Here is a 12,083-nt window from a genome sequence, read left to right on the forward strand (position 1 = left end):
TGCCTGCCTGTTTCTCCCCTCTGAGAATAGTCTTCCTCCATGCGGATTCTTGAGCGCAGAGGCTTTTTTCTGAACACGCAACGGAATTGTTAGCCAAAACTTTACTATATCACATGAATGTCTATAAAAGGCAGAGGCAGAGAAAGGTTTTTCCTGATACCTGAGATCTTTTAATTAAAAACACCAGGGATTAAGCCGGGGACAAACGAAGTATGCATACTACCACAGGTGGGTTTTTCTTTGGCAAAAAAACAAACTGTTTCCTCTATTGAGGCCTATCTGTGATGTGAAAGAAGGTGCCCTGCAAGTCTATAGATACAAACCCTACTTCTTTGTCAAGAAGTGACACAATATTTTACAGCATAATTACTCTGAGATTTTTGTAAATACTTGATTTGCTTGAAGAAGAGTTGGTTTTCATATGCCGACTTTCTCTACCACTTAAGGAAGAATCAAACCAGCTTACAATCACCTTCCCTTCCCCTCCCCACAACAGACACCATGTGAGGTAGGGGAGGCTGAGAGAGTGTGACTAGCCCAAGGTGACCCAGCTGGCTTCATGTGTAGGAGTAGGGAAACCAATCCAGTTCACCAGATTAGTCTCTGCCACCCATGTGGAGGAGTGGGGAATCAAACCAGGTTCACCAGATCAGAGTCCACCGCTCTTAACCACGACATCAAGCTTGCCCTTCTAAAAGTTCATTACTGAGTGCCCCCACCCTTTTTTAGGGTCATGAAGTAATGGGAGTAGAATCCACAACGATGTTGTGAACACATGAACACACATGAACATACACGAAGCTGCCTTATGCTGAATCAGACCCTTGGTCCATCAAAGTCAGTATTGTCTACTCTGACCGGCAGTGGCTCTCCAGGGTCTCAGGCAGGGGACTTTCACATCACCTACCTGCCTAGTCCCTGGAGATGCCGGGGATTGAACCTGGGGCCTTCTGCATGCCAAGCAGATGCTCTACCACTGAGCCACGCCCCTCTCCCTATGAATATGGGACCAATTTTAGTAGCAGAGATTTAGCCTCTCTGAGGAGAGCTTGAGAGGAAGGGGTGATGGCAAAGGAAGTTTGGTTTGGGAAAACTTCAAACTCAATAGACTATGCCACACAAATGAGTGATAAATGATGAGAAACATGGCAGGGGGTCAGCTAACCAGATATATTTCTTTTCTTTTTTAAGAGTAGGGAGGACTAAAGTTTTTATGCCAGTGTTCAGGAAGAAATTGATCAGACACCTAAACAAGATATGCTGATAATCATAGGTGATTGGAACGCAAAAGTAGGAAACAAAGCAGAATCAAATGTTGTTGGCAGATTTGGGCTAGGAGCACGGAATGAAGCAGGAGAGTGCCTCGTAGAATTCTGTGAAGACAACAATCTGTTCATTGCAAACACATGTTTCAGGCAACCAAATAGACAATTGTATACATGGACATCACCAGACGGCCAGTATAGAAATCAAATAGATTATATAATTGGAAGCAGAAGATGGAGAAGCTCTATTCTCTCAGCCAAAACAAGACCAGGAGCCGACTGCGGTACAGATCATGAATTGTTAATATCGAAAATCAAGATAAAGCTTAAGAAAAATACCAAAACATTCATAGCACCAAAATACAATCTAAGCAATATTCCGGAAGAGTTTAAAGACCATGTAAGGAACAGATTTGCATTACTGAGTTCAAGTGAATGTAAACCTGAAGAACTATGGGTGGTAACTAGAGATAATATCAAGGAAGAATGTGCAAAGACTATTCCTGTAGCCAAAAGAAAAGAAAAACCTCGATGGATGTCTGAGGAAACTCTTAAAATGGCCAGAGATAGACGAAAAGCAAAAGTAGAAGGTGATAGAAATAGAATCAAAAGTCTAAGTGCAACGTTCCAGCGACTCGTACGTAGAGACAAAGAGACCTATTATAATAACCAGTGTAAAGAAATAGAAGAGAACAACAAAAAAGGAAGAAAAAGAGATCTGTTCCACAAGATCCAAGAAATCAAAGGGAAATTTAAAGCAAGGCTAGGCATGCTGAAAGATCAGCATGGAAATACATTAACTGAACAGGACAAAATAATGAAAAGGTGGGAACAATACACTGAAGAACTATACAGAAGAGATGAAAGGATAAAAGATTCTTTCCAAGAAGAATCTTTTGAAGAAGAACCTACAGTTTTAGAAAGTGAAGTGAAAGCTGCATTGAGAGCAATCGGGAGAAACAAACCACCAGGAGCAGATGGGATATCAATAGAGCTATTCCAAGCCACAGAAACCGAGTCCATCACAATCTTGACAAGAATATGCCAACAGATATGGAAAACAAAACAATGGCCCACAGTCTGGAAACGATCCATTTACATTCCAATTCCCAAGAAAGGAGACATCAAAGATTGCAGCAACTATCAGACCATCGCATTAATTTCTCATGCAAGTAAAGTGATGCTCAAAATCTTACAGCAAAGGCTGTTACCATATATGGAACGAGAAATGCCTGATGTTCAAGCTGGTTTCAGAAAAGGAAGAAGTACTAGAGATCATATTGCAAATATACGCTGGTTACTGGAGCATGCGAATTTCAGAAGAAAATCAGCTTGTGTTTCATAGATTACAGCAAAGCTTTTGACTGTGTGGATCATGAAAAGCTATGGTTTTAAAGGAAATGGGTGTGCCACTACATCTGATTGTTTTAATGCACAACCTGTACTCTGGATAAGAGGCCACAGAACAGAATATGGAGAAGGAATGGTTTCCAATTGGCAAAGGTGTCAGACAAGGATGTATTTTATCTCCCTATCTCTTCAATCTATATGCAGAACATATAATTAGGAAAGCTGGATTAGATTTAGATGAAGGTGGAGTGAAAATTGGAGGGAGGAACATTAGTAATTTGAGATATGCTGATGACACTACATTATTGGCAGAAAATAGTGAAGATTTGAAATGACTACTGCTAAAAGTTAAAAGAGAAAGTGCCAAAGCGGGACTACAGCTGAACATCAAGAAAACAAAAGTAATGACTACAGGAGAATTACACAACTTTAAGGTTGACAATGAGGAAATTGAAATTGTTCAAGACTTTCTATTCCTTGGCTCCACCATCAACCAAAAGGGAGACTGCAGCCAAGAAATCAGAAGGAGATTGAGACTGGGAAGGGCAGCCATGAAGGAGCTAGAAAAGATTTTGAATTGTAAGGATGTGTCACTGGCCACCAAGACTAGATTAATTCATGCTATTGTATTCCCTATTACTATGTATGGGTGTGAAAGCTGGACATTGAAGAAAGCTGATAGGAAGAAAATAGATTCCTTTGAAATGTGGTGTTGGAGGAGTGTTACGGATTCCGTAGACTGCCAAAAAACAAATCATAGATCAAATCAAGGTTATAGATCAAATCAAGCCTAAACTGACCCTAGAAGCTAAAATGACTAAACTGAGGCTGTCGTATTTTGGTCACGTCATGAGACGACAAGAGTCACTGGAAAAGACGGTCATGCTAGGAAAAGTTGAGGGCAGCAGGAAAAGAGGGAGACCCAATAAGAGATGGATTGGCTCAATAAAGGAAGCCATGGCCTTCAATTTGCAGAATCTGAGCAGGACTGTCAAAGATAGGACATTTTGGAGGACTTTCATTCATAGGGTCGCCATGAGTCGGAAGCGACTTGACAGCACTTAACACACACACACAGGGAGGACTAAACAAGGATTAAAACAGAAATCCCTGAAGGCTGAAGCAGAGAGAAAAGAAAAAGAAAAAATTATCTAGAGAACGGTTATGTCATGGATCTGCTTGGATGCACAGAGAAACGTCCTCACATGAGGAAGGGAATTGTACACTAGTTCTTGGGCTAGATTACTAGAACTTTCCAGAATTGCCTTCTGCATTGGTTCATGTGTGACCACTTGAAGAAATATCAGTTACAGGTAAGTGCACAGAGGCTATGGCACTAAGGCTGCCAACTCCAGGTTGAGAAATTCCTGGAGATTTGGGGGGTGGGGGTGGCGCCTTGGAACGGGGGGTTGGAGGACGGGTTTAATGCCACAGAGTCTGCTCTCTGAAGCTTGCCTTTTCTCCAGGGGAACTGATCTCTGTAGTCTGGAGATCAACTGCAATTCAGGATCTCCAGGCTCCAGCTGGAGGTTGGCAACCCCAGGCTATGAAGATGAGCCTCTGCTAACATTTGCTCTTTCCATCCCCCTCCCTGCCACAGTCAATTTAGGAGGTAAGTTCCTCAGGGCAGGGAACTGTGAAACATACAGTGTACTTAGGGGCCAGGGCTCCATCCTGCTTGGAAGCTTTGCCCTCTGACCTCCATCCCTGCCTCTTACACATGAACACATAAAGCTGCCTTATACTGAATCAGATCCTTGGTCCATCAAAGTCACTATTGTCTACTCAGACTGGCAGCAGCTCTCCAGGGTCTCTGGCAGAGGTCTTTCACATCGCCTGCTCGCCTAGTCCCTTTAACTGGAGATGCCGGGGATTGAACCTGGGACCTTCTGCATGCCAAGCAGATGCTCTACCACTGAGCCACAGCCCCTCCCCTAACACTAGGGATGCCAGCTTCCAGGCGGGACCTGGGGGTCCCCCAGAATTACTGCTCATTTCCAGACTGCAGAGATCAGTTCTCCCGGAGAAAGTGGATGCTTTGGAGGGTGGACTCTATGGAATTGGTCCCCACTGAGGTCCCTGTTCTCCCCAGACTCCATTCCCAAATCTCCAGGAGTTTCCCAACTTAGATCTGCAACCCCAGCCCCCTATCCCCTGCTGGTGGCCAGGGGGGACCTGGCAACCCTACCTTACACCCACACCTGTGCGAGCTGGCTGCGGTCGACTACTGGAGAAAAAGAAAAGGCCTTGATTGGCACGCCTTTTCTTCACAGGCTCTGAGCTAAAGCATCTGAAACACTGGCACGTATCCAGGCCTCGGCTGGAAGAAGTTCCTTTTGTTCGAAGGAACTTTCCTCTAGTCACTCATGGTGAAGGAAGAGCCACTTAAATCAGAAGAAGGCTCCTGAGGGGGGAAGAAGGCCTTACTTAGTGGAGTGGTAGGCCGGTATCTGTTATGGTGCCCAGGGCTCACCTTGTGGATACTTCTGTGAACAATATGAGTCATGAGGGACAGTGTGATGTAGTCATTCTCTCTCAGTCTACTTTACCCTCTCTCTCGGGTTGCCAGGTCCCTCTTCGCCACTGGCGGAAGTTTTTTGGGGATGGGATTTGGGGAGAGGACTTCAATGCCATAGAGTCCAATTGCCAAAGCGGCCATTTTCTCCAGGTGAACTGATCTCTGTCGCCAGGAGATGGGTTGTAATAGCAGGAGATCTCCAGCTAGTACCTGGAGAATGGCAACCCTACCTCTCTCCCAGGGTTGTTGTGAGGATAAAATGGAGAAGGAAAGAACCATGTACGTTGCCCCGAGCTCCTTAGAGGAAGGGTGGAGGGGAAAAAGGCGGCAAATTGATAAATAGTGAGGTTCACTAGTCCACCTAGAATCTTGTAAGTTTTGCAAAAGCCCACACATTGCCCCACTGGTGTGGTAATGCCCTCGAGTGCCCGGCACTTCTACACACAGATGCGCCCTCACCTTCCAGTGACCGGGCTTTCAGCTCCCCCTTCAGCTTCTCCAGCTCCAGACGCAGCGCCTGGTTCTGCTTCTCCGCTTCCTGCAACTGGCTTTGGGACACAAATTGGGAGCGGAGGGGAAGAATTGTTAACTTTACTGCATCGAGCTAGAAAGGCTGTACTTAACCCCTAGTATGGTGAGGAGGAACCTCCATGTCCAGAGGCAGTCAGCCTCTGAATACCAGTGCTAGGAGGCAATGTGGGGGGAAGGCCTCAGCTTCCTGTTTGCTGACCCTCTAGGGCAGGGGTGTCAAACTCAATGGTTACAAGGGCCAGATATGACATAAATGTCACTTGGTCAGGCTGGGCCATGCCTTGCCAGCTAGGGTTGTCAGGTCCCTCTTCGCCAGGCAGAGCCGCGGGGTTTGAAAGGGGAGGGACTTCAATGCCATAGAGTCCAATTGCCAAAGCAGCCATTTTCTCCAGGTGAACTGGTTTCTATCGGCTGGAGATCAGTTGTAATAGCAGATCTCCAGCTACTACCTGGAGGTTGGCAACCCTATTGCCAGCCCAGATCGAGAGTGGGGGGCTGCCTCGGTTGGCTTGCAGGCCAGATAAAAGCTCTTAAGGGGCCAGATCCGGCCCACGGGCCTTATGTTTGACACCCCTGCTCTAGGGCAACTGGTTGGCCACTTTGTGAAGCAGAATGCTGATGGACCACTGGTTTGATCCAGCAGGGTGCCTCTTCTTATGAGGAGATGGAAGTCCAAAGCTTTAATCAGCAGGGCAGGAATGTACAACCAAGCAATCTCCATTGTCTCAAGAAGCCTGCTTTCTTCTTCTGTTAAAGAAAGCAGATTTCTAGCCCTCATGGGTCTCATGGGTTCTCATGGTCTCATGGGTTCAGGCCATTTTGAAACTGGGAGTACTTTACATTCAATAATGACATTCTGTACAGAATTTGGTACCCCAGAGCAGAATTAAAATAATTGTGGAAGATGCACTCAAAATACCAGATGTGGGCAATGTTTGCTGAAATCTCAGGGCCCAGAGGGTAACGGTTCAGGTAGGACATTCACTGCCAGAGGATATAACACCAGTTGCCAGCTTAGATGTCTTCAAAAGGGGATCGGGCAAATTTCACAAAGGAGATTTTCTTCAGATGGCTGTTAGCCATAAGCACTAAATGGAACCTCCAAGTTCAGAGGCAGTATATCTGTGAACACCAATTGCTGGGGTGCAAAAGCAAGGGGGAGGTTTTAGCCTTTGTACCCTGCTTGAGGGCCTTCCAGTGGTATATTGCCAGTTGCTGTGGGAAACAAGATCCTAGAATATATCAACCAAGAGCTGGATCCAGCAGGGCTCTTCATAAGAGCTTCTTATGGGGTTATGCAAATCCCTAAATGTTCTTTGGCACTGTGCCACATTTTAAAACGAAGCCTGACTAGGCCTATTCAATCACCCACACCACCAGATTGGCCAATTCTTCCGCTCTGTTTCACTCTTGAATAGGTGAACCTGCCTTCTGCTGAGTCAAACCACTGGTGTATCAAGGTCAGTCTTGTATAATCCGACTGGGGGTGGCACTCCAAGGTCTCAGACAGACTTCACATCACTTACTTCCTGGTCCTTTTAACTGGAGCTGCTGGGGATTGAACCTGGGACCTTCTGCGTGCGAAGCAGAATCTCTCCGATTGAGCCACAGTCTCCATCTCTGGGACCAATTATCCCCCAGTTAGGAACCCAGGCTCAAACTGGGGACATAAGGGACTGAACCTAGGACCTTCCGCATTCAAAGCAAGTGCTCTACCAGTGAGCCACGGCCCCACCACCAGCCACCGCCGCGTGATTTCCCTCCTTCCACTCACCGTTCAGCCGCCACATGGGCCACCTTCAACTTGTCGAGCTCCTCCTGGACCCCTTGCTTGGCCCGGATCTCGGCCTCCAGCGCCGACTGCAGCTCCAGCTTGGCCGAGGCCTCCACTTTCTGCAGGCGCCGAGCTTTCCAGAGGCTGTCCTGCAGCGGGAGAGAAGAGCAGGATGCCTCCAGAGGGGGACGAGGCAGACCGGGGCCACTGTGGAACCACCCCAGAGATGGAGGGGGTTGATGGAAGAGCACCCAGGTGGGGGGGGTCGATCCTAAACGAGAGCTGTCCTACCGGCGTTTTAGGCCCAGGGCTCTGCGAACCAGCCTGCTTCATGTTCTCCACTTCCTCCATCATGCGGGTGGCCATGGCCTGGAGGTAGCCCCTTGACTCCTTTTCGTCGTTCACCCTGAGGCAACGGAGAGGTTAGGAAAGGTGAGGATAAACCCAGCAGTCTCCCCCACCCCCAACAAATCCTCCTGTCCAGCCAGGGATTCCAAGCACCCTTCTGCATCCTCCTCCTTTCTCACAGTCCAGAACAGAATCCAGGAACCCTGGCTCTCTAGGGCCCAGCCCCACTGAGCCTACCCCATCTCCAGTGGTTGAGAATCGCATGAACACATGAAGCTGCCTTATACTGAATCAAACCCTTGGTCCATCAAAGTCGGTATGGTCTACTTAAACTGGCAGTGGCTCTCCAGGGTCTCAGGCTGAGGACTTTCACATCACCTACTAGATGTGAGCCAGCATGGAATAGTGGTTAAGAGCGGTGGTTTGGAGGGGTGGAGTCTGATCTGGAAAACCGGGTTTGATTCCCCACTCCTCCACATGAGCGGTGGATGCTAATCTGGTGAACTGGATTTGTTTCCCCACTCCTCCACATGAAGCCAGCTTGGTGACCTTGGGCTAGTCACAGCTCTCTCAGCCCCACCTACCTCACAGGATGTCTGTTGTGGGGAGGGGAAGGGAAAGTGATTGTAAGCTGGTTTGATTCTTCCTTAAGTGGTAGAGAAAGTCGGCATATAAAAACCAACTCTTCTTCTTCTTCTTCTACCTCATCCTTTAACTGGCGATGCCAAGGTTTGAACCTGGGACCTTCTGCATGCCAAGTAGATGCTCTGCTACTGAGCACCTTTATTTCCTGAGGTTCTGTTTCTTTCCCCCAAGTTGTCCTTTGGATGCCGGTCTCCCGACCAAAGAGTCTCCCATTCCTGCCACTTCTCGTGGGCTAAATCTCTCTCGCTCCCTCCCACTCGGGGAGGGGGGGACAATAGCCTCCAACCCACCCACCCCCACAACACGGCAAACTATGTCAGAAAACCTGCTGCATGGCCTGTGGAAAGATGCCAAGCCTCAGGTTGGCTTTGCTCAGTCTGCGGTTGCTCAGCAGAGAAGGAAATGCACTCGGCTCATGCTCAGATGCATCCTTGTCTTCATGACTGCATCCCACATATCCTGTGGCTTAGCCCTCGCTCCAAATGTGAGTTGCATAAACTAGTGTGGCAGTAGTTGGATAATGAAATTAAATTAAAAATAATTATTCCTATTGGGCCATTTTTGGTATTTTACAGACTTGGCATTAGACAAGTGACCCTTGCTTTGAGGAGCTCCTTGCGCTGTTTCATCCCTGAGACCATTCTTCCTCCATGTGAGCTCCTCAGAGCAGAGATCTTTCTGACACAGAACAGGGAATTGCATACAAAATTTCACTATATTACATGCATATGCAGGCTTAGCCCTCATTCCAAACTCAGCCCCAAATCAGCAGCGGGCAGCTAATCACTCACCACCGCAAGATATCAGCGATTTGCATCTCCCAGTTGGCTAAGGCCTCCTTGCGAGACTCCAGGGCACACGGGTCCTGATCCAGGTTGTGGTCGGCAGCACCGGGCGAGTCCACCTGCCATGGCAAGGGAGACCCATCACAACTGATTGACAAGCTTCTCTCCCTCCTTCCTATCACGGTTCAAGGCTAGGTTTGCTGGGAGGACAGAAAGCTACAAATCCAAGCCCCCCTTCAGTTTTCATATCTGCACTCAGGCTCTTGGGAATTCAGTACACAGACTTCCAAAAGACTTCAGGCTAAGTTTTATTCCCCATTTCAGGGGAGCTGAATATTTTCGGAGTCCTTTGGAGCCATGAGGACCTGCTGTAGCTAGGGTTGCCAGGTCCCTCTTTGCCACTGGCAGGAGGTTTTTGGGGCAGAGCCTGAGGAGGGTGGGGTTTGGGGAGAGGAGGGACTTCAATGCCATGGAGCCCAATTGCCAAAGTGGCCATTTTCTCCAGGGGAACTGATCTCTTATCGGCTGGAGATCAGTTGCAATAGCAGGAGATCTCCAGCTAATACCTGGAGGTTGGCAACCCTAGCTGCAGCCCAAGGCCATCGTCCACAGCGGAGTGATAACGCTGGACCTCCGGGCGCAGCAACACTGAGGATGCTGGCTGAAGCGCTCCCACCAACCTGGTCCCAAACTTGTAAGGTGCTCCGGCTGCCGCTGGCTGCGGACTCTTTGTTCTGGTCTTTGGGGTCCAGGTTTTTCCAGCTGGAAAGAAAAGGCTCTGTGAAGGGAAGATGAGGAAGAATCTCCCTCCCAAAAATCCTTCTGCCAGAGCTCAGGACAGAGTAGGGAACCTGAACCTGCAGTTCCCTCCCCTGTTCCAACCAATCAGACCTGCACACATGCACACTAAGGCTGCCAGCTCCGGGTTGGGAAATACCTGGAGATTTTTGGGGTGGAGCCTGAGGAGGGCTTTGGAGAGGGGAGGGACTTCAATGCCATAGAGTTCAATTGCCAAAGAGGCCAATTTCTCCTATTGCAACTGGTTTTCTCATATTGCAAGGAGAAAACTCCTATTTGCTCCTATTGCAACTGATCTCTATCGGCTGGAGATCAGTTGCAATAGCAAGAGATCTCCAGCCACCACCTGGAGGTTGGCAACCCTAATGCACTCAAGAGGAGCCCGCTTGTATTTTTTGCTCTCACTGACCCATTTCTTTGTTTAGGAGGCCCCCAACTGTCTCTTGTGCCTACTTTGGGAGGGGGTACAAGAAAACCTGGTAGGCTTGGGGAACAGATGGGATTGCTCTGGCTACTCACCGCTCCATCTTGGCTTTGTCCAGCTGTTCCTGGAGCAGAGCCATCTCACCCTGGAGCACCTCCTGCTGCTTCTCCTTTGCCTGCAGCGCCTCTTGCAGAGTGCGCAGCTCTTCTTTGGGGTTACACAAAGCATCTGTGGCTCTCCTGGAGCCGGAAGCGTGCAAAGGGGACATGCCTTGTTTCACCTGCAGAGAGCAGCAAACATGTCACTGGCAGGGTGGCACCAGCCACAATGGATGAATTCCACCGCCCCTTTCCCCAACTTACCTTCATCTCCTCCAAGTCCTGCTTCAACTTCCTCAGCTGCTGCTCAGCCCTCTCCTTCCCTCTCCGCTGCTTGGATACTTCATTCATTAGACCCTCGATCCGAGCCTCCAGCTGTAGGGGTTGAGAGGGGAGAAGATGCCTCAGCCTCTATCAACCCCAACCCCATTGAGATCCCAAGTCCAGGCCTCCCTTGGAAAAGGTTCTAATGTAGTGCTCCATTTTCTGCCCTGAGGCATTCCCCATTTGTGGCTTTCAGCAGGGCCTAATTTGAGCCACGACTGATAAGAAGGGTTACTAACCTCCAGGTGGGGCCTGGAGACCTCCCAGAATTGCAACTGCTCTCCTGGAGAAAATGGCTGCTTTGGAGGGTGGACTCTATGGCATTATATCCAACTGAGGTCCCTCCCCTCCCCAAACCCTCCCCTCTCCAGGTTCCACTCCCAAATCTCTAGCAATTGGCAAGTCTAGAGCTGGCAACCCTACATGAGTGATCAGCTCAGGAACACATGAGGTATTAACAAAAGCCAACCATGTCCTTTATTTGCTGCTAGGGTTGCCAACCTCCAGGTGGTGGCTGGAGATCTCCCACTTATACAACTGATCTCCATGCGACAGAGATCAGTTCCCCTGGAGAAAATGGCCGCTTTGGCAATTGGACTCTACGGCATTGAAGCCCCTCCCCTCCCCAAACCCCGCCCTCCTCAGGTTCCACCCCCCAAATTTCCAGGTATTTCCCAACCTGGAGCTGGCAACCCTATTTGCTGCCCAAATACTCGCAACTCCCCAGGTTGTGCTACAACTTTGTAAGGCCTCCCTGTTAGACGCAAACAGCGTTTCGCTTCACCAGATCAATCCCCCAGCTGGGGGCCACACAGCTACCTCCTTGCGGCCGCTCTCAGTGCGGGCCAGCTCTTTGCGCAGCCCCTCCACCCGCCGGGCCGCGGCTTCTGTCTCCTCCTGGCGCTCTCGCAGCTGCCGGGAGTGCCGTAGCAGCTGGGCTCGCAGCTCCCCGCACTTGGCCTCCGCTCGGTGCAGCTCCTGGGCCGTCTCCTTCTGCCGGCATTGTTCTTCCCGCAGCTCCCAAGCCTGAGCTTGTACCTGCTCTTGAGTCTCAGCCAGAACCTGCCCCAAAAGAGAAGCAGCGTGTGCGTGGATCAGACAGGCTGCGCCAGACAAGAGTGCTGCGCCCAGACCCCTGGGATCTGGCTTAACCGGGGCAGAAGCTGCCCGTGACTCTGAATTTCGCCTGATCTTGACATTTTGTTTGGTAAGAAAACAAACAG

At 49.2% G+C, this 12,083-nt stretch overlaps 1 protein-coding gene across 1 annotated transcript in view; it reads right to left on the minus strand.

Moving 5' to 3' along the window:
- The window catches only part of CDC42BPG (CDC42 binding protein kinase gamma), a 69,217-nt gene that overhangs the window by 16,267 nt on the left and 40,867 nt on the right, over positions 1-12,083 (minus strand). Inside the window, exons 13-20 of the mRNA XM_056853637.1 lie at positions 11,680-11,922; positions 10,801-10,911; positions 10,534-10,718; positions 9,897-9,978; positions 9,223-9,335; positions 7,730-7,844; positions 7,439-7,587; positions 5,593-5,681 (exon numbers count right to left, since the gene is read on the minus strand). Of these exons, the coding sequence (XP_056709615.1) occupies positions 5,593-5,681; positions 7,439-7,587; positions 7,730-7,844; positions 9,223-9,335; positions 9,897-9,978; positions 10,534-10,718; positions 10,801-10,911; positions 11,680-11,922 (1,087 nt within the window). The remainder of the gene's footprint in view (positions 1-5,592; positions 5,682-7,438; positions 7,588-7,729; positions 7,845-9,222; positions 9,336-9,896; positions 9,979-10,533; positions 10,719-10,800; positions 10,912-11,679; positions 11,923-12,083) is intronic.

This window comes from Euleptes europaea, chromosome 7, assembly GCF_029931775.1.
Source record: "Euleptes europaea isolate rEulEur1 chromosome 7, rEulEur1.hap1, whole genome shotgun sequence".
NCBI classification, from domain to species: domain Eukaryota; kingdom Metazoa; phylum Chordata; class Lepidosauria; order Squamata; family Sphaerodactylidae; genus Euleptes; species Euleptes europaea.